This window comes from Crinia signifera, chromosome 19 (assembly GCF_055691185.1).
Source record: "Crinia signifera chromosome 19, ASM5569118v1, whole genome shotgun sequence".
Lineage (NCBI taxonomy): Eukaryota > Metazoa > Chordata > Amphibia > Anura > Myobatrachidae > Crinia > Crinia signifera.
This window is the reverse complement of record NC_139226.1, coordinates 107634257-107660742: the sequence shown is the minus strand read 5'-3', so window position 1 is coordinate 107660742 and position 26486 is coordinate 107634257. Positions and strand designations below refer to the sequence as shown.

At 47.5% G+C, this 26486-nt stretch overlaps 1 protein-coding gene across 4 annotated transcripts in view; it reads left to right on the top strand.

Moving 5' to 3' along the window:
- The window catches only part of ANAPC4 (anaphase promoting complex subunit 4), a 52488-nt gene extending 26583 nt beyond the window's left edge, over window positions 1-25905 (top strand). For all 4 annotated transcript variants that reach the window (XM_083163121.1, XM_083163122.1, XM_083163123.1 and 1 more), the window contains 18 exons: window positions 1079-1143; window positions 2063-2105; window positions 2200-2276; window positions 3640-3740; window positions 10132-10183; window positions 11813-11868; window positions 12798-12844; window positions 13285-13341; window positions 13429-13485; window positions 14805-14898; window positions 16207-16304; window positions 16405-16466; window positions 18306-18344; window positions 18431-18532; window positions 20236-20310; window positions 21364-21534; window positions 23238-23361; window positions 25640-25905. In XM_083163121.1, coding sequence (XP_083019247.1) covers window positions 1079-1143; window positions 2063-2105; window positions 2200-2276; window positions 3640-3740; window positions 10132-10183; window positions 11813-11868; window positions 12798-12844; window positions 13285-13341; window positions 13429-13485; window positions 14805-14898; window positions 16207-16304; window positions 16405-16466; window positions 18306-18344; window positions 18431-18532; window positions 20236-20310; window positions 21364-21534; window positions 23238-23361; window positions 25640-25837 — 1518 coding nt within the window. In that variant the 3' untranslated portion in view covers window positions 25838-25905. The remainder of the gene's footprint in view (window positions 1-1078; window positions 1144-2062; window positions 2106-2199; window positions 2277-3639; window positions 3741-10131; window positions 10184-11812; window positions 11869-12797; window positions 12845-13284; window positions 13342-13428; window positions 13486-14804; window positions 14899-16206; window positions 16305-16404; window positions 16467-18305; window positions 18345-18430; window positions 18533-20235; window positions 20311-21363; window positions 21535-23237; window positions 23362-25639) is intronic.
- Window positions 25906-26486: the final 581 nt, after the last annotated feature.

The following is a 26486-nucleotide window of genomic DNA, read 5'->3' as shown; positions in this document are numbered from 1 at the left end:
GTCTCATGTTTTGTCTGTGTCTTTTATATATTCGCAACTATTTTAAATTAACTCATTAAAAGTCATGTTTTATTAATATAATTCTCCAGGTGCACCAAAAAAAGACACTCTTTTTCTGTCCTCCAAAATAAGAGATATCAGAGGAACATGTGGGGTGGTTTATATTGAGCATTGGGAGAAGTGCACATAGCCCACTGCTGGTGCGGGGATATCAGAGGAACATGTGGGGTGGTTTATATTGAGCATTGGGAGAAGTGCACATAGCCCACTGCTGGTGCGGAGATAATCAGGAGAACATGTGGGGTGGTTTATATTGAGCATTGGGAGAAGTGCACATAGCCCACTGCTGGTGCGGGGATATCAGAGGAACATGTGGGGTAGTTTATATTGAGCATTGGGAGAAGTGCACATAGCCCACTGCTGGTGCGGGGATATCAGAGGAACATGTGGGGTGGTTTATATTGAGCATTGGGAGAAGTGCACATAGCCCACTGCTGGTGCGGAGATAATCAGGAGAACATGTGGGGTGGTTTATATTGAGCATTGGGAGAAGTACACATAGCCCACTGCTGGTGCGGGGATATCAGAGGAACATGTGGGGTAGTTTATATTGAGCATTGGGAGAAGTGCACATAGCCCACTGCTGGTGCGGGGATATCAGAGGAACATGTGGGGTGGTTTATATTGAGCATTGGGAGAAGTGCACATAGCCCACTGCTGGTGCGGAGGTAACAGAGGAACATGTGGGGTAGTTTATATTGAGCATTGGGAGAAGTACACATAGCCCACTGCTGGTGCGGGGATATCAGAGGAACATGTGGGGTAGTTTATACTGAGCATTGGGAGAAGTGCACGTAGCCCCCTGCTGGTGCAGAGATAGCAGAGGAACATGTGGGGTAGTTTATATTGAGCATTGGGAGAAGTACACATAGCCCACTGCTGGTGCGGAGATATCAGGAGAACATGTGGGGTGGTTTATATTGAGCATTGGGAGAAGTGCACATAGCCCACTGCTGGTGCGGGGATATCAGAGGAACATGTGGGGTAGTTTTCTGCATAACGTTGTTCTTGTTTTCAGGAGAAAAATACGACCACCTCAGTTCATGATGAGTTCATGCAGCTCCTCCTGTGGGGTAAAGCAAGGTAACATGTTTAAAGCATACAATTTTTTTAATGCAAACACATAATATAGTGTTCCTTCTAGAAACTGCAGCGGGCAGGGCATTGCAGCATAAGGGGGGCAGTCAGGGCTCGCCGACGGCACTGTTGTGGGTGGTCCCGGGCTGCCGACGTCACAAAAGGGGTGTGCCCGGGCCACCACCGGCATGAAAGGGGGAGGACTCGGCCGCCGCCGGTATGAAAGGGGGAGGCCTGGCCCAGCTGAAGACACTGAGGTGTCGGGGAAGCACCGGGCATCGCCATCTATGGCGGCGCTGGGCTTCCCCATGCACACCTGCGGGGACAGACAGCATGCTCTTTTAGCGGGGCGCTGCTACAGGGGTAGGGCCTTTAAAAATCGCTAAAACAGCCTAGCGGGAACACTATAATACTAAAATATGGCGTGTATTGGGTGTATAAACATGCTGTATCACACGTCTGGTTAAAGTTTTTATGCATGTGATGCAGTCATGTGAAATGATTAGTAATTGTCTGAATCCAAGTTAGGATGGTCAGATCTGGTCACGTATGTAAGTTGGCAGATGTAACGTGCAGAGGGAGTTAGATTTGGGTGTTCTTTTGTTTCTATGCAGAATAAATACTGGCTGCTTACACTGCAATATAGATATCTGTACAAACCCCACCCAAATCTAACTCTCCCTGCACATGGTACATCTGCGCCCACCCCCCACCCCACCCACCCCCCCGCAGTGCACATGGTTTTGTCCATTAGAGAGAGTTTGCTTTTGCAAGTTAACCAGAATCAGACACACAGGATAGTGAAAATGTACAGTGCATGAAACACTGTGTTGAGGTCAGTGCATGTGTTTTCACACATGTATGTTATGCAGCAAGGTAACTTGTTACTTATTTTGATTTTTTTGTTTTTATTCCCGGTGTTTAGTCCTGAGCTCCAGGCGTTATTGATGAATCAGCTGACTGTTAAAGTGAGTATCATTAGATATTTTTTTCAGTAATCTTTGTAACGCCTAGAACCTAGATGGACGGTGAGAAGCTCTGATTGTGTGATTTCTATGTTAGGGTTTAAAGAAACTTGGACAATCGGTTGAATCGTCATACTCCACTATTCAGAAACTAGTAATCAGTCACTTACAGAGGTATGTTACTGTCCCCCTGCTGGCAAGCCTCAGTGCCTGTAATGGGTAGTGGAAGGGATGTTAGCTACAGAATGGTTGTCAGGTTTCCCCTCGCTGCATTACTGAGACATACTGTAAAAGTGGTATTACACTGTGTAATGATTGGCCTAATTCAGACCCACTCGCTAGGCAGTGTAGACTCGCTAAAACACAAAGAAAATGGAATATGACATAGCTGGCTCCGGATCCTGCACAGGAGCCACTTGATCAGCAAGGAGGAACCGGAGGAAATCCATGGTGAAGTGCCCAGCAGCTGCTCGCTTTGGGGTCTGACTTTCACATGCTTTTGTGGAACTGCTTGACTGCAAGTTCCCACAGGATCCGGTAATTACCGTCCTCCATTTGCTCAAGGATTGATCTGTTTTTATACTATTCATGCACTTTATATAGTGCTTATATTGATTTTATTGTGTACATGTGTTGTTCATGAATGATGTTTTATGTGAATTAAATGAAGTTTTAAACGTACTTCATCATTATACATTATTCTCTATCCTCATATGTAACCTGTTGCATGGGAGGGATCCTGTGACTACTTGAAAACTTCCAAGCGCCGGCTAAGTCATATTCCATTTTCTTTGTGTGTTGGTGTATGGTGAAGGTTAGAGGAACCTGTCGGAATATTTGACCATCTGGCTGCTGGATGCGCAAATTATTCGTTCACTTACTCTTTTTGTGTATTTAGTGTAGACTCGCTGCCTGGCGTGTAAATGCCCGCCACAGCATCCCGTCGGTAACATGTTGAGGGCATGTGTTCGAGAACACGTCCCCTCGTGTGCGGCCGAAGGGGAGAGAATTCATTCAGTGGTCGTCCAATGATATCTCTCCCCTTGGGAATTAAATTTGAGTATGAACTGACTTTTATTTCATTTGTAGATCGCTGAAAAGGGGGCGGGTGCTGACGTCATGTGACATCAGGAAGTTGGGAAGGGAATTCTGTGTATCAAAGCGGCTGGTTGTTTCGGGGGAGGACTTTCTTTGTATTGGGGTGGCTGGGAAATGGGCACTCTGTGTAACAAGGTGGTTGGCACTTGGTGGGAGAGGCTCTCTGTTTCTCAGGTGCTGTTGGTTTGGTGGTCTACATCAATGTTGCTAGCTATATGGGAGAGGGCTATAAGCTTATTACGGTGTCTGGTAGCTCTGTTTTAGGGTGGCTGGCAGCTAGTTAGAGTATACCCTTTATGAAGGTGGCTAGCACCCAGGATGGGGGCACTGTGCATAAAGGTGGCATCAGCTAGAATGAAACTACTTGGGAAATAAAATAGTAATGAGCAGTCGGTACTGTATTTGGGGGAGTTGTGTAACACTGGTCTCTGATTTGCAGTGGAGCGGAAGCCTTACTATACCACCTTAGTGAGCTGAAAGGGATGGCCTTGTGGAGGCAGAAGTATGAGCCTCTTGGCCTGGACTCCAAGGCAATCGAAGGTATGTTACCAAGTCTGTTAAGACCAGGGCCAGATTAAGGTATGTGGGGGCCCTGGAAAACAGGTTTGTACACCACCCCCCTCCCCGGGCAGTGCCGCAGCCCCCCTTTCCCTGAGCAGCGCCGCAGCGGGGTCTGTGCAGTGCTGGGGAGGAAGCGTGGTCTCTGCTGCGGATGAGAAGTCGGCTGTGGGGTCCCTGTGGTGGTGGGCAACTAGTAGCGCTACTAGTTCCCATCTGCCGCAGAGACTAGTTCCCACCTGCAGCAGCCAATAGCAGAGCAGGGAGAGCGCCTCTCCATCGCTGCGCCTTCCTGATTGCCAGGATCTGCTGAGCGGACTGCACTGGCTCTAAGCAGACAACCATTATATTTCCTTCATACCATTGGTGGCCACTGGGACAGTGGGAAGGGGGCGGAGCCATGGCGACAGGCACCAAGCACCAAGTAGCTAACACTTTAGTGGTGCAGCCCAGGCCCCTCCTTCCCCACACTCCATCCTAGGTCAGTTTTTTCTTGGTGCCTAGGAGCACAGGCACGTTTTTAGTAGCTGCTGCAGTTTTCTGCAGCGTTTTTTAAAAAAAGTTTTTTGTTTTTTTTACACTTGCGGTGAGCAAGCCGGGTGGACCACCCAGGCTGCTCACCTGCTCCGGAGCCAGCTCGTCGTGAACTGCCACGGACCTGCAGGCTGGGTCCCAGCACAGAGGGACCGTGCGCCACGGAGCAGGTAAGCCGCACTTCCCCCCCTCCCTCCCCACAGCACGCAGCGGTATTGCGGCTGGGGGAGACGCGAGACAGAGACGCTTCCCGATGGAAGCTTGACTCTGTCCCGCAACGGTGACCGCAGTGAGACGCGAGGCAGAGAGGCTTCCCGAGGGAAGCTTGACTCTGTCCCGCAACGGTGACCGCGAGACGCTCTGTCTCGCAGCGGCGTCTGGATAGTAGACGCCGGAGGGAGGGAACCCAGCGCACGTAGCCGCCGGGGGTGGGTGCGCTCCCGGCGGTTTCCTGGCGGTGACACTCGGTCCCCACAGGGGAAACCGAGGCCACTAGACCACCAGGGCTATTGTTGTAGCGGTGGGGGCCGCCATATTTTTTTCAGCCCTGGCAAGGTTCCAGGAGGGGGGGGAGGTCCCTCACCTCCTCCCCGCCCAATCCCCGGCAGGGAGCCTCTATATGAGTTCCCGCCGGGGACTGCCAGCGTCCTGTCCATTTAGGAGGCTTGACTCTGTCACACATCGGTGCAGAGGAGCAGCAGAAAAGCAGCTTTTGTGTGGACACTGTGGCACCCTTCCTTCCCCGGTCTCCAGACGGGTCAGGTTGTATTACATTGACACTGCACCCTTGAGGTGTTCAGTGCTGTGTTTTCACACCCCTCTCTATATAGGGGTTTTTCTGTGCAAATCTCTCTATTCACTCTGTCTTGTATTGAAGTGCGATAGAGCATAGCCATGACTTCTAAGTCAGGCTCAAAGTCCACAGGACCCTCGCGGTCAGGGGACGCTCCTGCCCTGAGGGCCTTTAAGTGTGTTAGGTGCAAGGAGAATTTTTCTTCCACCTCGACAGACCATGGGGGTGTGTGTACACGCTGTAATGGTGGGGACTCTGTGGATACGGCCCCGTCACAGGCATCCCATTCCGGGGAACCGGGTTGGGCGCAGGCCCTGACGACAGCCATGAGGGACCTTGCTGAACAGCTAGCCGCTTCCCGTTCACACCCTCAGCCCCCACCAGTGCTGAGTCAGCCTTCACAGGCGACTCTTCCACCAGCTCAACCGGCTCCGCTCACGCAGTCCCAGCCTCAGCTGCTGGCGCCTGAGCCTGTTTGGGTACAGGGCCTTTCTTCCTCAGTGCAGGGACTGGTTCAGGTTTCTTCCTCTCTACAGAACCTGCTGGGTGCCGCTAGCAAGCGCAAGAACCCCAGAGCCCGCACCCAGAGAGCTGACTCTACGGGGACGGATACTTCAGAGGACGACCAGGCGGACACAGATGACCCGGTTGACCTGGATGACCCGGACGACCCTGACGAGGAGGCTACATCCCAGGACGAGGTTATGACCCAGTCCAGGGTAGATGCGCTGGTGAAGGCGGTCCGCTCTTGCTTAAACATACAGGAACCAGACCAACCCCCTGCGGAGGAGGCACCCTCTTTTAAGCGCAAGAAGAAGGATCCGGCGGTGTTCCCATCTTCAGCGCAGCTGGAGGGAGACCTGGCAAAGGCCTGGTCTGCTCCTAATAAGAAATTTACAATTTCTAAAAGGATGGTTTCTTCTTATCCCTTTCCGGCAGACGGGCGCACGAAATGGGAACGCCCGCCTCAGGTGGATTCCCACATAGCCCGGCTGGTAAAGGCTACTACCTTGCCTATTCCCACTGTGGCGGCTCTAAAGGACCCCACGGATAGAAAGATGGAACATGTCTTTAAATCTATCTTTACTCATGCGGGTACGCTTAATAGGCCAGCTTTGGCCTCGGCCTGGGTGGCCAGGGCGGTAGGCAAATGGGCAGATATGTTGACGGAGAACATTTCGTCAGGCATACGCAGGTCGGAGCTGCTTTCTCTGGTGGACCATATCAGAGAAGCCTCCATGTACTTGGGCGAGGCAGCCCTGGACACGGCTACGTTAGCCTCTAGGATCTCGGCGTCTTCGGTTGCAGCCAGAAGAGCCTTGTGGCTCCGCACTTGGAATGCAGATGCAGAGTCCAAAAAGGCCCTGGAGGCCCTTCCTTTTGTGGGCGATATGCTTTTCGGTCCGGAGCTGGACAAAATTGTGACTACGGTAGCCACTTCCAAGACAGCCTTCCTCCCGTCGGCACCCTCTAAGCCAAAGCAGTCCTTTCGTTCCTTTCGGCCGCAGGGAAAGCCGAGGGGACAATCTTCAACAAGAAGCCGTCCTCCCAGGAGGGAGTCGTTTGGTAAGAGCAGACAGTCCCAGTCTGGCAAACGTCAGCCTCCTAAGGCCCCGGAGAAGGCCTCCCAATGACTCGGGGACCCCTCAGGTCGACTCCCTGCCGGTGGGGGCTCGCCTCCTCCATTTTGCCAACAGATGGAGGGAGACGACATCGGACAATTGGATTTTGAGTATAGTGTCGGAAGGATACTATCTCTCCTTCAACAGGCGTCCGCCGACCCGATTCTTTATCACGGGGCGCCCGGCCTGTCCTCTGAAGGCGGAGGCTCTCAGCGCCTCCGTTCAGACTCTTCTCCAGTCTCGGGTGATAGAAGTGGTTCCTCCTCAGCAGAGGGGCCACGGCTATTACTCCAATTTATTCCTGATCGGGAAGCCGGATGGTTCATTTCGACCAATCCTGAATCTCAAGGATCTCAATTGTTACTTGAACATTCCGCGGTTTCGCATGGAGTCCCTCCGGTCCATTATACAGGCAATGGAGCCGGGGGATTTCATGGTATCTCTGGACATCAGAGATGCATACCTGCATGTTCCGATACATCCGGATCATCGCAAGTACCTCCGGTTTGCAACCAAGGATCTTCATGTCCAATTTCGGGCTCTACCCTTCGGAATCTCTACAGCACCAAGAGTCTTTACGAAGGTGATGGGAGTTATGGCAGCCTTCCTTCACCTCCAGGGAGTGCGGATTCTGCCTTATCTGGACGACCTTCTGATTCTGGGACAGTCCAGAGAATTACTCCTGCAACATCTAGGCGTTACGCTGGACCTGCTCCAGGCTCACGGTTGGCTAGTGAACTGGCGCAAGTCCAGCCTGGAACCCTCCCAGGAGATGATACATCTGGGAGCGCGTCTGGATTCCCAGGCCCAGAGGGTCTATCTTCCAGACAAGAAGCGGCTGGCTTTGCAGGCCCTCTTACGAGGGTTTCTCAAGCACAGGAGAGTCTCTCTTCATCTATGTATGAAGATTTTGGGCAAGATGGTCTCGTGCTTCGAGATGGTGGAATTTGCCCAATTTCACTCTCGTCCGTTGCAACACCAGATCCTCAAGTATTGGAACCGTTCACCACAGGCTCTGAAGAGGCAGGAGATAGTACTCTCTCAGGAGGTTCGACTATCGTTGCTCTGGTGGCTCAAGCCACGTCACCTGTCCATGGGACGGCCCTTCCTAGTCTCCGACTGGGTACTCTTGACGACAGATGCCAGCCTCAGGGGCTGGGGAGCGGTGGTGGAGGACCGATCCTACCAGGGAGTTTGGTCCCACCAGGAGTCGGGGTTGCCGATCAATATTCTAGAGCTCAGGGCGATCTACTTAGCCCTTCTCCAGGCGGCCCCCCTGATTTGCTCTCGTGCAGTCAAGGTACAGACAGACAACGCCACGGCGGTGGCATACATCAATCACCAGGGGGGAACTCGGAGCAGAGCAGCTTTTCTGGAGGTACAGCCAATTCTTCGTTGGGCAGAACGTCACCTCTTGGCATTGTCGGCAGTGTACATTCCCGGCGTCGAAAACTGGGAAGCAGACTTTCTGAGCCGCCAAGAGATCCACTCCGGAGAATGGTCTCTTCATCCAGAGGTGTTTCACTCTCTAACCCTCCGTTGGGGGAGGCCTCAGATAGATCTCCTGGCATCCCGGTGGAATCACAAGTTGCCTTGCTACGGGTCCAGGACTCGGGATCCAGGCGCATTTCTGGTCGACGCTCTGTCGGCACCTTGGCCGTTCGATCTGGTGTACGCCTTCCCGCCGGTGGCTCTTCTTCTTCGGTTCCTAAGAAGACTCAAGCGGGAACGGGTAAGGGTAATCCTGGTGGCCCCAAACTGGCCACGCAGGGCCTGGTATGCCGATCTCCGGCTCATGGCGGAGGAACCTCAGTGGCGGTTACCTCTCCGGCCAGACCTTCTGTCTCAGGGACCCTGTCGACATCCCAACCTAGCTCGTCTCGGTTTGACGGCTTGGCTCTTGAGAGGGAGATCTTAAGAGACAGGGGGTTCTCAGATTCTGTGATAAGAACCATGATAGCGGCCAGGAAGCCGTCTTCAGCAAGAGTCTACTACAGGATCTGGAGTTCTTTCTTTCGCTGGTGTGAAGAGCACGAGAAGAATCCAAGGAGGTTCTCGTTGCCCAAGGTTTTGGCCTTCTTGCAGTCGGGAGTGGATTTGGGCCTTCAACATTCCACTTTGAAGGTTCAGGTCTCGGCGCTCTCGGTTCTGTTTCAGAGGCGCATTGCGACAAGACCGGAGGTTCGTACTTTCCTCCAGGGGGTCATGCACGTGACTCCTCCCTTTCGGAGTCCCGTAGTCCCGTGGGATCTGCCTTTGGTTCTCAGAGCTCTTCAGGTGGCTCCGTTTGAGCCTCTGGAGTCGGTGGAGTTGCGTTGGCTTTCATGGAAGGTGTGTTTCCTTCTGGTAATTGCGTCAGCTAGGCGGGTCTCGGATTTGACCGCTCTATCTTGTAAGCCACCGTTTTTGGTCTTCCACCAAGATCGGGCAGTCCTCCGTACCAGGTTGGGTTACCTGCCAAAAGTGGTTTCCAGGTTTCACGTAAACCAGGAAATCGTAGTTCCTGCTTTCCAGGATTCAAGAAGTGGAGGGGCTCTCGATGTGGTTCGGGCCCTTCGCATCTATGTGGATAGGACCAGGGAGATTAGAAGAACAGAAGCTTTGTTTGTTCTTTATGATCATCAGAAGCGGGGTTGGCCCGCATCTAAACAGTCCATTGCCAGGTGGTTGCGGCTTACGGTTCAGCAGGCATACCTCCTGGCGAATAGGCCGGCGCCAGCAGGGCTCACGGCCCATTCCACTCGCTCGGTAGGATCATCGTGGGCTGCGGCTTCAGGAGTCTCCGCAGAGCAGCTGTGCCGCGCAGCCACATGGTCTTCCATGCACACTTTTATACGCCACTACAGGTTTGATACTTTCACCGAGGTCGACTCTGCGTTCGGCCGTGGCGTTCTTTCTGCAGCTCAGGAGCGTTCCCTCCCGTGAGGGGACAGCGGTGGGACGTCCCACTGTCCCAGTGGCCACCAATGGTATGAAGGAAATAAGGGGATTTTTGTCCTTACCTGGAAAATCCTTATTTCTGAATCCTTTGGTGGACACTGGGCGCCCGCCCAGACGCCCCTGATCGGCGGATGGGTTGGTTTTAGGGAATGCTCTTGTTCATGGTGATACAAGATCTCTCTTTTTCTTTCTTTCATTCTCTCCTTTCCTGTGCTCCTAAGTCCGGTGGTAGTCTAAACTGACCTAGGATGGAGTGTGGGGAAGGAGGGGCCTGGGCTGCACCACTAAAGTGTTAGCTACTTGGTGCCTGTCGCCATGGCTCCGCCCCCTTCCCACTGTCCCAGTGTCCACCAAAGGATTCAGAAATAAGGATTTTCCAGGTAAGGACAAAAATCCCCTTTTTCCCAGCATACTATTAGCTATAGTTTGAGTTTTTCTATAGCAACCGTATCATGTTAACTTAGATCTCTTCTCTCTCTTGCAGATGCAATTACTTCTGTTGGTTCCTTCAGTCTCAAAACAAATGAGCTACTACAGTAAGACCCAAATGTTATTTTCCTTGCACGTTTAGTAATGAGGGGACCAAACCAAGAATGAAGCTGAAACTGTAATTGTACCCGGAATACATTAACTCTGTGGGTTACTCTTGCAGGATGCAGATCATAGGCAGATGATTTTTCCTTTTTTACTGTTTCACCCTTTTTTATTTTTATTTTTTTACATTTTTCGGGCTATTCTATTAGACAGCTCGATAATAAGACTCGCTTCGTGCAAAAACACGCAGCTTAGTGAAACCTGTTTGTTTTCGCAAAGCCGCAGTCCCGATTCAGCTGAAAACAGGGCTGCTCTCTGAAATATGCTCCGACAGGCAAATCAAATCCCTGATAAGCCTCAGCTGGTGCCAGATTATTGGGGCAATTAGTGTAACCCCGGGCGAGGCTAGATGATCACTGTTAATAGGATATCGCATATAGAGGCTAATTCAATAACACTCGTATTTGTGCAGTGTGCGGACCCCGACAACAAACAGCTTTGGCGAATTACACACCGTGCTGTTCGTTGCAGGGAGGGACGGTGGCGGGAATGGGGCTCGCCCATGGGAATGCCAAGTGATTTTTGGGCATCCCCATGAAAACGCTGTGCAGTTCCATGGGTATGCGGGCAGACCGATACCTGCCGGGGGTACACATGCACGGGGATACGTGTACACATACCCTCACATGGTACTGAGGGCATTCAGGGACGGAGATTCGGCCGGGCGGCATCTCAGCTTACTTAGACAACCTGGATGAGGGCCACAGTCTGCAAATCTTTTAGGTACTTGTGTATTTTGCAGGGCGCACAATTTGCATACGTAAAGGCACCGTAGGAAAATTGCATCACATCCAATGCTATTTTCCTTAGTTCATTTTTAGTGCACCCCTGCCCGCGGATCGCATCGCATGCCATTTGCGGTGCAATGCGATTTTTCATTGTATAAGCACCTATGCGATGAGATCTGATGGTACTTCATTTTAAAAGCACCCATGCGATTTTATCGTGTGCTATTTTGCATACCCCCACTATCCACGTCGGCGTGGAGTTGATTTTTTAAAGTGTGCCCGAAGCGTGGCGAACGGACGCGGAATACATGTAAAATAATCCGCGTCCACTCGCCACACTTTATAAAATCGCTCACCACGCTTTGGGGTGACGTGGATAGCGGGGTGTGCTAAATCCCATTGCATCGCATAGACATGTATACTGGGGGTGTTGTGCTAAATCGCATCGCATGCAAAATCGCATGCGATTTTGCATGCGATGCGATCCGCGGCCAGGGTGCAGTTAATAAATGAACTAGTGAGATCGTATCGTACGGCACGAAAACGTGCCGTGCGATGCGATTTCACTACGCAGAATAGCCCACTAAGCAAATAGATTAGTGGGTACCCTGCAAATACACAAGTACCATCTTTTATTCTACTTCCCTTGATGTGATAACATTTTTAAAAGTTATCATTGTTTACTGGTCATAGCGACTCTTTCCAGGAACCAATGTGGGTGCATTCAGATGCTTATTGCTAGTGTACATGTTTTAGTTTGCTGTTTTTTTTAATGATCTACTGATAGAAGTCCTTTAACTTTAAATTGACTTCAAAATAGACCGGTTCATTCTTGTCTTTCAGGGTTATAGATAGTGGTATGAAAAACTTCAAGGCATTCTTTCGCTGGTTGTACGTGGGTAAGAGAGTTTTCCTAGCACACATTCTCAGGGGGTGGAGTAACTGTCTTCTGAATGTTTTAATGTGGTTTCTGTTGTGATTCAGCCGTCCACTGATTGGCTGAGAAAGTCCAAGTCTAAGCCAATCAGCGATTCGGCATTGTGTAGTGCAGTGACCTACGCTGGAAATGTCATATTGTGTATCGCGCTGTACAGCCTGTCTATTATTTCTCGGCTGACTGACAGCGGGTAGTCTACACATAGCGTCAATGACCTGAGACAGAAGCTGGTGCTTACGCACGTGCCCACAGACATTCTTGGTGCACTATTTGCTGTGAACGAGTTGTGTTTTCCGGGTCTTGTTTGTGTTTTGTTTGTCTATTTAATTCTTCTATTATGGTCCAATTTTGATTGATTTTACAAACAGTAAGTCTGGGCTTTCTATTGTCTATGTAAAGTGTAATATGTTTGCTCTCGTGGGTGTAAATTTACTAAGATGGGAACCAATCAGATTCTATCTTTTATCTTCTAGAACAGGGATGGGGAACCTTCGGCCATACTAAAACTGTTGCAGGGCATGCTAGGATGTGTAGTTCAACAACAGCTGGAGGGCCTGAGGTTCCCCATCCCTGTTCTAGAAGGTGGTAAATAAATAAATAAGTAGAGTCTGGTTGCTACGGGCAACATCCCATCTTCAATAGATCTTAGTCAATTTACCCCATGGTGTATTGCTGCCTATGGACATATTAAGTCATGCTGTTAACATGCTGTTTCTGGGTGATTTTGCTTTTGGATAAATCATTTGTGAGACCTATGGGGATTTGCAGAAAACCATCAAACAGACCAAAATCGATGTTTAGTAAATGAACCCCTCTGTGCTTTATGCAGATTTGGAGGGAAATTGGACACTCCTTCTTTATATTCATTACTAATAAATGTTGTTTTTGTAGCTATGTTACGGATGTCTGAGGATCACGTTCTTCCTGAATTGAATAAGGTAGTCCATATTTAAATAATAATAAATGACATGATATGTATATTATAATTTCCTTTCCCAATTCTATGGGGGGTATTTAATGCCGGATGCTATTCCCATCAGGGGAAATAGCGGCCCTCGCCTATTCAATGCTACCGTTACCGATAGCATTGAAGGACGGTTACGACAAAACAGATGCAACCTTAAAACAAGTCGGATCTGTTTTGTTGGAAACCAGACGCAGATTGTCGAATTCACGGGCCTTTTCCGACAATCCGTGGCCGTTTTCCACCGAAACGCCCACTTTCCGACATTTTCCGCTTTGCTGAGTGAGCATGGCCCGGGATTCCGACTGTTTTGACGTTCCGACAGTCTTATCCCAGACTGTATATAGCCCTATGTAAGTTTAAAGTGGCATAAGGGTTCTGTGCTTATACTGTACTTGTCTGTTTCCGGTGTAGATGACTCAGAAAGACATCACGTTTGTAGCAGACTTTCTCACGGAACACTTCAATGAGGTAAGTCCCGACCTCATCAACATGAGTAGTTATCAAACACGTAGTGTGCTTCTCTGTTTTATAGTGTTGGTTTTCTTTCCTTTCTAGGAACCAGACTTGTATAACCAGAAAGGGAAATACTTCAACGTAGAAAGAGTTGGTCAGGTAAAGTAGTATTGTCACTGATCATAATATGCAACACACAGGAAGTGTCCGTTCATATGGGAATTCTTTTGCAACCTTAACTTTGTTCCGCTGCACAAGTTCTCTATTCTAGCAATACAATGATCGTTTTGAAAACAATCATTTTAAAGGTATTATTAATACTTCGGTAATAAAGTTTACTAACAAATGGGTATACAAAATATCACGAAAACACAGTAAATACCAAAATAATTGGTACCCAATTTAGAAACAGTTTACAACATTACTTTTATGTATTGCTTAATGATGATGTGAGCATGGCGTGTCAGCACATAGCCAGGTTGATCCCAGCTTGGCATAGGGTTAATTATACAAGTAAAAGCTTTTTAAGTGTCTGCTATACAACTTCAAACATGATGCTCGGTAAAGCATCCCGAGCATTTTTCTTTCATTCATTCATTCTGGGGGACACTGGCATCCATTGGTGCAAAGGGCACTCTAAAGAGTTATTGCATCATACTAAACTTGTTTGTAGCTATAAACGCCAACTCTTGATAGTTGATGTTGGATAGAGGTAGAGGTTGTATGAGCTAAACTGTCTCTGCTTGTCGCAATGTTTTATGTTCTGACCAATGTACAGACGTGTCCCCTCATCAGGGCAGGCGCCACCACTAGGCAGCTTTAGGCATTTGCCTGTGGGTGCCGGCCACTGGAGGGCACTTGGGAGCAGGTCAGCGGCCCCTCCCCCCTTAGAGTCAGATGAGATCGTGTTCGCAACACCCCCCCCCCCCCTGCCGCTGACTTGCGCCAGAGCAAGTCAGTGGCAGCACGGCCTTCCTCCCCGTGTAGCGAGTTGGCTAGTGAACAGGGACCCCCCCCCCCAGATGCAGGGCCAGTGAAAGGCATCTCATGGTGGGGTATGTAGGGGGAGGAGCCTAGCCAAATCCTTAAAGATTTAAATTGGCATGATCTGCCCAACACCATCTATACCCCAGTGTAACTCCAGTGCGCCCCATGTAAAGGAATTGTACCGATCATTCTAAATATCCTGTTATTTTCATTCTTCAGTTTGCATGGATCATGCACCCTTTGGGAAACCACCGCACTCTGCAGCCTTCCCATAGAGTACTAAGTCATTAGAAAACATGTGCATTGTCAGGCCCAGTTTTGTGCATTCAGAATGTGTGTACATCATGCAAAGTTGGCGCGAGTGGGTATGAGGCCTTGCTGTACTAATGTGTGTGGTGAAAGGTCACTATTCACTATACTGCGGCTGCTGTTTATGAATATTCACTATTTAAATCAGAGTTTTAAGAATCCTATTCATAATCTTTTTATAGTATTTGAAAGATGAAGACGACAATCTGATGTCCCCGCCAAGTACAGAGGGTAACCAGTGGTTCAACTTCCTCCAGAACAGTGCACCTCTCAAAGGTATTTGTTTAGGCTTATTAGCAGGGCATCTGGTAAAGGGGACCATCCTCTGTTTACAGAGCTTTTCTGAATGATATTTGGTATTATTTATTAAAGCACCAACACCACTCCCATTATGTAATAGCCTCTGAATTGCTGAAGGCTTGTATTATGGGCTTTGATGAAGGAACGTCTTGCTTTCCTTGATCTCAGATTTATAAAAATATTTTGTACTTGTGTAGTTTCACTTCGGCACCTTGCGCTAAGCTGTCAGCGTAGCCTAACGGCAGTCTAGAGCAGTGAGCGTAGTGTCCCCGCGGCAGCCCTGTACAGTCAGCGTAGTCATCGTACTGTCCCCGTGAGCTGCAGCTCTGTCCCCGGCAAGCCTAGTGAGCGCCTCACACAGCGCCGGTAGACCGCCAGATCCCCTGTGCTGACAGACGCCGGCGGAGAGGGGATCATGCAGGCACTCCATCTGTCTGAGATGCAGGAGCGTCTCATACGCTTGTGCGTCTCAGTAATTCTTGCGGCGGGGTGTTTGGGGTTCGCGTGCGTATCGTGCACAAAGGGGGGTGCGGTGCGCAAGTGCGTCTCATGCACAATAAAGGACGAATTTGCCAGTGCTCCATGTTACATACTGGCAAATGCCTCCTTTTCAAACCCCCGCTATCCACGCCAACCTGTTCATACCCCCTCTATCCACGCCAGCCTGAAGCGTGGCGAGCGGACGTGGTATGCGTCTTCCCAACCTGTTCACACCCCCACTATCCACGTCGGCGTGGAGTTGATTTTAGAAAGTGTGGCGAGGGCATAATGCTGACTGACTACGCTAACTGCGTAAGGTCCGGTCAGCCGCGAATGTACACACAGTTGCAGATACAAGCTGGCTGCGGGAACATGACTCTGATACTGACAGGGATGCTAACTACACTGGCCGCGGGAACACTACGCTGATTCTGACAGGGACAATACGCTGACTATGTAACTGCTGCCATGAAACTACACAAGTACCCAATGTTTCTTAATAAAGATAATTGCAGCTCATTATAAATATAATTAGGTACTTATGTAATATCTGGGCTCCCGTTTTTCTTATGAGACCGCATCCCCTCGCGGGGCTCGCTGCGCTCGCCACGCTTCGGGCACGGTGGCTCGCTGCGCTCGCCACACTATATAAAATCAACTCCATGCGTAGTTGGATAGTAGGGGTATGAAAAAATGGGGTGCATTTAACATGGGAGCCCAGATAATACATAAGTACCTATAATTACAATATGGTAAAATACAAGAAGAGGCTGCAGGTTTAATGTGGTATATCTTTGTCTTCAGAAAGTCCTCTGCTGTTCCGTTACTATCCGGAAAAGTCTCTTCACTTCATGAAACGGCAGATGGTGTCTGTTATTGACCAATGTCTGACAAAACCAGCTGTAAGTCTTTTTTTATCCCAAGTGGTGACTTTTGTACCACTGAACTCTTGCTGGACCCACAGTAGCTAATGCTCTTTTTTTTTCCAATTGCATATTACAGGATGTTATAGGAAAGTCTGTTCAACAAAAACAGTGTATTTCTTTATACCACACATCAAAGAGGTAATTATTTTAGGGATTGGCATAACATATCATTGTTCAAAAGGGGAGTCTTATTATAGACATATAATAATACAATTAATTGTATTTATAAAGTGCTTTTCTCCAGCAGGACTCAGTCGCATCACAGATAAATACTAAACAAATTTTACAAATGATTTTGTATTCCAGCAAGTAGATAACCACACAGAAGAAAACTATATTATATATATATATATATATATATACAGTATATAGATATATATATATATATATCTATATACAGGTCTGTGATTACCCGGCACTCAATGCTGAAAGGAGTATTGCCCGTGGTGCCTTCCTTAAATAATGTATAGGGGTTGTCCAATTGCGCCGGCTCCCAGCCACAAATAAGACAGGCGGCACTCCGACGGATTGAGGTAAAAAGAAACAAGTGCTTTATTTCATAGATGCGGCTGCCTACGTTTCAAGACCTCAGTCTTGTCCTCAGGGCGTGCATGAAGAAAAAAAAATTGCACACATTGCACATCACTTTTTTCTTCATGCACGCCCTGAGGACAAGACTGAGGTCTTGAAACGTAGGCAGCCGCATCTATGAAATAAAGCACTTGTTTCTTTTTACCTCAATCCGTCGGAGTGCCGCCTGTCTTATTTGTGGCTGGGAGCCGGCGCAATTGGACAACCCCTATATATCTATATATATATATATATCTATATAGGTCACCCCTCATGGGGTATAGACACTGAAGATAAAGATGGTTCTGAATTTATCAAAATAGGTGTGGGAATGTATTCATCATAATGACCTGTAATGTTACCTTATATAGGAAATATAATCTTCTTTTACTCATTTTTTATTTGAATTTATATAACAAATGTGAGCGACGCTGGCTGTTTTTAGCGGATATTTTGCACATCTCTCACAGAAATGTTGGCACTAAAAGGGTTAAATTTAGGGAACACATAAATGATTGGTTACTATGAAAGATCAATGTATAAAGGTAGATAGGGTTCATAGAAAATCGTAATATATTATGTGATCCTGTAAGTAGCGGCAGGGGCTAAGATGTCTGGTATGGAACTGTAGATGGTTGCTGTATGAGAAATGTCTTCTACCTGCCAGTGGGGAAAGGCTGATGGAGACAAGAATATAGAGAGCGTGCTAGGAATGTTCCTGAGCATTTATAAATGATGGTTAGAAACATAAGCAGGACACAGGGTCGGCTTAAGAGTGGTGGGGGCCCGTGTGCAGGCTCTGTGAGACCATAGACCTGGGGTAGCCAACTCCAGTCCTCGAGAGCTACATGGGCATGTTTTCCAGATCTCCTCACAGAATCACAAGTGAAGTAATTAGCTCCACCTGTGGATCTTTTAAAATGTGTCAGTTAGTAATGAGTGCACCTGTGCAGCAGCTAGGTTGTCTGGAAAATGTGAACTGTTGGTAGCTCTCGAGGACTGGAGTTGGCTACCACTGCCATAGACACTATGTGGGTCTCCAAAAACATGGTGCCTACCATGTTTTCAGAGACAAATCTTTACTCCACATGCACAAAACACTGGGAAAATGGCAGGAGGAATTTCCCCGGCATCAGCAGTAGCAACACAAGATTCCGGAGAGGTAAATAAATAAGGGTGCGCGCATAAGTCCACCCTGGATACAGGGTCCCATGTTCACCGCACATTGTAGAAACACCCATGGTCACAAAGGAGTGGTAGAGGCGATTTCCAGCAGAGTGGCAGTACTTTATTCCACTGGTTGCAGGGCTATAATTTGGAAAGGAGATGAGGAATATAAGGGTGTCTAGGGATATCTCATTAGTGTGGTTTTGTGTTATTACATTTGTTTTATTGTTTCTCTTTCAGTGAAGAATCGTGTCCAAGGCTGATCTCCCTGCCATACCTGTAAGGTCTATGTAATATTATGCTGAATTAGTTATTTATGGGACTTGGGCAAGTCTAATGCCCACGTTGTTTTTCTTGCCTTCCAGCTGGAATGATAGATTGCGCAATCTGCACTATGTCTTGTTCCGCATTCTGGACTCCTCCCACAGCAAGATGATCATTTTCAGACAATCAACAGATTTAAAAAGGTATTGAATGAAATGTACATTTGGCCATAATCAGAAGATTCAGGGGTCTTCACATTTTTACAGCAGTTTTGAGGGTTTGGAATCTGCTATATCACGCAGGGGAATGGTCTCTCCACCAGGACGTCTTTCCTTTACTAGTCGATTGATGGGGCAAGCCCCAAGTGGACCTGATGGCTTCCAGACACAACCACAAACTGCCTCTGTATGGGTCCAGGACTCGAGATCCAGCAGCGTGTCTCGTAGACGCCCTCACGGCCCCTGGGCTGTTTCAAAGGGTGTACATATTCCCTCCTGTAGCATTGCTCACCAGAGTGCTGCGCAGCAGGTTAAAGCAGGAGCCAGCAATTGCACTCTTAATAGCTCCACATGGGCCCAGGAGGCCCTGGTACGTTGGTCATCTCCCCTTTGAGAAGTCGCAGTAGTGTATGGAGGGCCGTAAATGTCAACTAAAATTCCATAACCATTATAACGTCATAAGATACTCATCATCTGTGTACATTTTTCTCCAGGCTTTAATCATTTCAATAATGTCTACTTTATAGACATCTGACAAAAACAAAATCTGTACAGTATAAAACAAAGAAAATTAACTTATGGTTAATATAATGAGCGAGAGCCAGACAGAGGGACGTTTAATATATACAAGGACCCAGTGGTTAGCATAACTGCCTCACTACACTCAGGTTTTGAGTTTAATTCCCAATTAAGGCCCTTTCTGTGTAGCGTTTATAGGATTTTCCATGTTTGCGTGTGGTTCCCTCTGCTGCATTGGTTTCACTCCACAAACCAAAGACGGGTGTGGTATAGAACTTGTTAATGTTTATAATAGACAGTCAAAAGGTCAACAGGTACAAAGCTTAGCATTTTGTATGTTTCATCAACACATCAATGTGTATAATGGAGGCACTATATAAACGATGATCGGAATATGATTTAACTTTTCCTTGCTTCCATCGCTGACACAATACAAAACTGTTCTACTCTTTAGTGCAGGGGTGGGGAACCTTTTTTGTGCCAAGGGCCGTTTGTATGGGGAAAAAACCCTTCAATGGGCCATATGTAAAAATGTCTCTTATGAATTGTCCTGCTGCAGCCGTCCCACCCTCCGGCGGCTACCGCTGAATAGGACTGACAGTCTCCGGCTGCTGTTAATTAAGAGGAATCTCACGAGAACTACCGACCTCTCACAAGAATTCCCCTGTACTTGACTCATGGCAAAGCCACCGGGCGGGTGGGAGGGCCACTCAGACAGGCTACGGCCCCTGGGCCTGAGGTTCCCCACCCCTGCTTTAGTACAACAGTATCTATGGCTACATCATCTAAACCAGGCATGTCCAAACTATGGCCTCCAGATGTTGTGAAACTTTAAGTCCCATCATGCCTTGCTACAGTTTTGCTATTAGGGAATGCTAAAAGTATGGCAAAGCATGCTGGGATGTGTAGTTTTACAACAGCTAGAGGGTCACAGTTTTGAACTGGCTTCTGATAAACAGTATTGCCGCTATCTGAAGCACCACCTTCTGGACAATGTACAGTGGCTTGCTGTGTCGACCTAATTGTTGTGTCCACCTTCCAACCCATGACTCATACCCGAAAACATACCTGTGGTAATTGTAGTCCGTTTTATAAGGGTCATGTGTTTGTTTTCAGAAATAAATTAGCAGAAAACCACTGATTGGTGTTTAATGTTTTTTTATCCTCAGATCTACAAATGAAGATATTGTGGCTGTTGAATTTGGGAATTCTTTGAACAGTACAAGTGAAATTTCAGAAAAAAAGTGATTATGAGCAGAATGTTATTCTATTATATAAAGGAACAATGCATAGACTGGAGAAGGGCTGTGGGCTTACAGGCACAATGCGCAGGAATAAGGCTTCAGGGATAACGGTGCTGCACCATTATTTTTACTGGTCCCATTTGGGGCTCTACTTGGGCCACGTTCTTCTGCTGCATTAGAGAGGAGCACAGAATGGAATGGATCCTCTCCTGTTTATCCCTTTAACTGTAGCCTCTTCCCATAGCTGCCTACCCTCCTGCATTCTACAGGAGACCATACAATTGAGACTGAGGAAGTAGGGCAGGTCACCAGCCCCCCAAGCATTGGTACTTTAAAATCTATGCCATGTGTAGACCAGGCCTGGCCAACCTGTTGCTCTCCAGCTGTTATTAAACTACAAGTCCCAGCATGCCCCCACTGTTTTTCTTTTAGGGCAGGCATGTCCAAACTATGGCCTTCCAGCTGTTGACACTATAAGTCCCGTCATGCCTTACCACAGTTTTACTATTAGGGAATGCTAAAACTATAGCAAGGCATGCTGGGATGTGTAGTTTCACAAAAGCTGGAGGGTCACAGTTTGGACATGCCTGCTTTTAGGGGACACTGAAACTGTGTCAGGGCATAGTAAGATCCACGTAGGTTCACAGCCGCTAAGACCCGCAATCCCAAAACCGCCAGGGGTCCGGCCACTACAAAGTGGGTCAGGGAGGCAAGATATGTGAGGGTTGCATAGCAAAAAGGGGGTAGAGGACATGGGGTTTAAGGAAACAAACTGTGGTCAGATCCGGGAGCCCATCACAGAGAGGTGCTTACCGGTCACACCATGGGCATGGGTAGCGGTTAAGCTTAAAACAAAAGCAGGATAAAGCTTAGATAATGCTAATTGCACAACCAAACCTGGGCAATGTCCGGTACCTCAGCTAGTCACAAAGAAGAGTCTAAATATTCTCTGCATCCAAAAGCTTGGTCTAAAATGAGTGAACTTCTATCATTGCTGGTTTTTGTAGAACTGGAAGTAACATACATCTCGGTCTAATATCTTTTGCTCTTCAGTCGCTACAGCTTTCTCGATGCTCGCTTCTATGAAGACGATGTAATCACTGTAGTCCTGAGAGATAACACTGAGCAAGAAGGGAAAGACAGGATCTTGGCTCTGCTCCCTCTGTCTTCAGTGTATTCTGATGAAAGGACAGATTACCAGTTCATCAGAGATCCAGCCAAGAGGTAAGCGGCCCTTCTGTCTCAAGAGAATCATGTTACGCTTTACTATAAGGAATATATGGCATTAGGATGGTGTCTTACAGGTGCTCATAGACCTGATTGTTCGGCTAAAACAAATCATTTAAGTAAATTAGGTGACATTTTCTGCATTTATTAAGTAATGCGATGTTTAAATGGGTGGTTGCATTTACTCATAGGCCCTTTTCTGGTTCATTTGTAGCGGCCGCGAATTCGCACGGGGACCGATGTTTTGCGCATGCGCAGTAGCATTTCTGCGCACGTGTATAGGCTGGGTGCATGCGAAGTCGGCAAAAAGTCTGTTGGCCGGGTGCATACGCCCAGCCTTGGGAGCGGGGGGTGGAGAGGGGTGTGGGCTGGCGGCCTGGCCCATTAGCATATGTGAACACCCAGTGTTTCATGAGCGTTCCCATGAAAGCGACATGCTAATGTGTCCGTGTGTGTTTGTGTGGGGGCGGACAGCTGACATAACCGGATGTCAGCTGCACGCCCAATTCCTGGATTTCTACACGCATCTGTAGGAGTGGTCAGGACCACCTTTATATATGCGTGCGCCTTCACCATCATTCAATGGTCCGCAACCATCGAAACATTGGGGAGGCTCCCACTGCCATGTGAATGGATGTTCATGTAAAACATCCATTTGCAAGCATTGCGAACGCATCCCGCGTGAGAATGGGTGGCGCCGGCTAACCATTCATAAGGTGGGGTTAGGGTGACTCGCAAGGATGCAAATTCGCATCCGAGCGAGTCAACCAGAATAAGGGCCATAGTTTGTGAAATCATAAGTTACATATGGTTAGAACTGAAAGATACACTGTTCTAGCCCTTAAATGACTGTAATCTAGTGATGGGGTTCCCAGTATCCTTTATGGGCCACATGTGCCTAACTTGCACCTCCAAAAGGGCCATGCATAGCCCTTAATTAATTACACTTAATTTCAAGAGAATTAACCTGCCACAGAACTCTCCCAGAAGCCCCCGGATTCCTCACAAGCTCAGAGACTCCCCGAATACCCGAAAAATCAATTGGACCTTGCCACATGCCCTCTACATGCCCTTTTCCTTTGTCTGTCAGACCATCTCCATATCACCTTACTCATCTTTTTTTTGGGTGCAATATTTAACTAAACTTCAATGAATTGACTCGGCTGTAGTTGTGATTATTCATACAAAAAAAACAGGATCGCTATCAACGTTGGCACTCAAATTTCTAAGCGATCTGACTAGAACGTCTAGAAATGGAGCACTGATCGCTCTGTGTGTGTGTAGCCCCAGGTGACGGTGATGAGCTGTCCCGCATGTCACTATCGCCTGCAGGGAAAGGACCGTGCTAGATCACTGAGCTTTGCCTATAAACAATAGGCAATGCCCGGCTCTCCACAGATCGCTCACCTCAGCGATCGTGCTTAAGCGTGTCACTCAGTGTCTACAGGGTTTTACGTGTTTAAATATACTTGGTGTACCTACAGAGACCACTGATGGGTTGTCCTGCCGACGTTCCGACTGCTGTGGGTAATAAGTCAGAGCTGGGATCGAGCTTGAGGCTTGTCCGGCCACCTTTGCCCAGCACTGCGCTAATCTCATTTCTATAAATGCGCATCGCTGTAACTGATGCTTAGTTTAAATGTTTCGTATTTCCGTCGGACACATGATTTAGTGACATTTATCTTTGTGACGTTTCACAGAGTAGAAGAGCAATGTGCCGACATACCTACACGAACCGTGTTCTTGGACAGTCAGTGGCGCTTGCTGGAAAATATGAAAGCTCAGTACGTGTCCGTGAACGGAATACGCAAGGTGGCATGTGTGGTAAGTCTATGTACACATCCTAGATTTATTATTGTCCTGAGTGGTGCCGAACAGCGGTGACAACGGAGAATATATGAAATAGGAATATGCCAGGTCGAGCAAATAAATGCAGACATATTTGGGCACAGAGCACCCGGGTCAGGAGAGAGGGGGGGGAAAGGACACAGCGAAGATCAGATCAGCTTGTGTGGCTCGAATGGGCAGGCCTGTGGGTACCAGTCTAGAAAGGGGACACAAGTTAGATATGAAAGTATGGTGGGCAGAGGGTTATTGTATACTAGTAAGCTAATGATTCGAAAGCTAGTCTGCTACCTTGTGATTGCCTCTGTGTTTGTGCAGGTGTGCGAGAGAGTTTCACTCGCTACCAACGATGGCAGTGTTTTGGAGACACACAAAAGGACACTAGACATTGCATTGCCATCTAACTCATTTTAGACCTATATCAGTGGTTCCCAACCCTGGTCCTCAAGTACCCCCAACAGTGCATGTTTTGCAGGTCTCCACACAGAATCACAAGTGCTATAATTAGCTCCACCTGTGGATCTTTTCAAATGTGCCTGAATAATGAGTGCACCTGCTGGGTGACCTGGAAAACGTGCACTGTTGGGGGTACTTGAGGACCAGGGTTGGAAACCACTGACCTATATGAAAGAGAGAATGTAACCGGTTTCCTAAGACACACACAAGTGACTGATACATAGCTGTTATTAAACAATAAAAATGAGTTGATGGCGTTTATGCTGAGCGGGACCCTCTTGAGGGGAAGGAGACTGCACACAGTCTCCTATGCTGGTGGCCACATCCACCGGACACACTGTGCCGCACTGTGTTCTACTCAAAATCCGATGTAGAAAACCTACTTAACTATCGCTTATTAATTCATTCACAGGAAGGTCAGATCTTTCCCATTCCACAATCAGAAAATTCACATGGGGAACAAAGAAAATGGATATAGTGACGTACAATTTTAATAAAACAAATTGTATTGCCAAAAATTTACAAATAAAACAGTATAAATTGTATGAGCGGGGTAGAATAAGTAGCTAATTACCAGCATGAGAGAACTGACAAACCGTTCTAGAAGCGCTCGTATATGGTACCCGGAGCAAACACCATAGCAGGTCTCCCAATGCAAGCACCGCTCCAGCCTCCACCTTCCGCTGACCAACGCGTTTCGATTCTATATGAATCTTTTTCAAGGTCTCTCTACATACCTGAGTCCCGCCGTGTGTATATATATATATATATATATATATATATATATATATATATATATATATATATATATATATATATATATATATATATATATATATATATTAGGTCTTCTAAAGTCCACTAGTGTGTGTGTGTGGGAGTCTGGTATTGCCGCCGCAATCCTGGGACTACATTTCCTCATTGGCCGACAGCAGAGATTCTCTGGCTCTTGATTTTGTAAGAACCTGTGTCACTGGCCGACAGCAGCGATTCTCCGGTTCATCTTGATGTAGTTAGAGCCTGTCTCATTTGCCGAAAGGAGAGATTGTCTTGGTCTTCTTGATGTTGTTGGAGCCTGTGTCACTGGCCGACAGCAGAGATTCTCTGGGTCGTCTTGATGTTGTTAGAGCCTGTCTCATTGGCCCACAGCAGAGAATCTCTGGGTCGTCTTGATTTTGTTAGAGCTTGTCTCATTGGCCGACAGCAGAGAATCTCTGGGTCTTCTTGATGTTGTTAGAGCCTGTCTCATTGGCCGACAGCAGAGAATCTCTGGGTCTTCTTGATGTTGTTAGAGCCTGTCTCATTGGCCGACAGCAGAGAATCTCTGGGTCTTCTTGATGTTGTTAGAGCCTGTCTGAAGAAATCGGTTGTATACTGTAAAGCAGACAGCCTCCTTGTTAGCTATGATGTACGTAAAAGAAGCTAACAGGTTTCTACCATGAGAAAAGTGTACATACTATATACTGAAATGGCCCTTGGGACTGAGACCTATTTTTGCCATAGCCCCTGGTTTGATCATACTGCTAATTATTTGGCTTGATGATTATAACAGGGTGGCTTTTGTTATTTATTAAGTACAAAAGACAATGGTGCCAATTCAGGATCGCTTGTTTGGCTTGGTGGCGTTTATGGGCAAGCTAGGCAGCGAATCAATCTGAATCAGGCTGATTCCCCTTTTGAGTGCCTGGTGGAGCTGTAAAAAGGCAGTATGTATGTGTGTGTGTGTGTGTGTGTATTTGTACTGTATGTGTATGCTAAGCTAATGTATGCTGCTATTGACCATATTCTCTTTCTTGTGTAGCTGAGTTCCAACCTGCGGCATGTCCGAGTGTTTGAGATGGATGTGGAAGATGATGGTGAAGCTGATGAAGATGAAGACGAGGAATCCCGTTCTCAGGATGTAACAGCGGAAGGGGGAGAGTTCTACACTTCTACGGACGATGCGCAGAACAGTTGCCTGGAAGCAGCAGATGTGACAGAGGAAAGTCTGGAACCTTGAGTTCAGTTACAGGGTTCCACACTTTAGGACACTTTTCCTCTAATAAAACATTCCCTCTCTAGATTATACATATGTGGATCCCTGTCATTATTGTTCCCAGAAGCCTTGTACTTCAATCCAGTGAGTTCTGTTCAGTAGGGCCTTCGTGAGTGCTGATTCCATTCCCAGGTGACATTAGGAAATATCATCTTTTTTTACCAAACATTTTTTATTTCAATTTATATAACAAATGTGAGCGACGCTGGTATTTTTAGTGGATATTTTGAACATCTCTCACAGAGCTGCTGATGCTCAAATGTTTAATATTGGCATATTCATATGTACCTCGGATCCACAGAAACTTGTAGATGGGTATATACATTCTCATCTCTCATTTGAAAACCAGGAACCTGAATCTACTTCTTTCTCTGCAGTGATACGTTTAGGAAGGTTACCCCTATAATAAAGTCAGCCTGATCTGACCTTACCATCTACACAATGGGCCTTATTCTAGTTCACTCTTTCTGACAAAATACTTCTTAGATGGACAAAACCACGTGCACTGCAGGGGGGCAGATGTAAAATGTGCAGAGAGAATTAGATTTGGGTGAGTTATTTTGTTTCTGTGCAGGGTAAATACTGGCTGCTTTATTTTTACACTGCAATATAG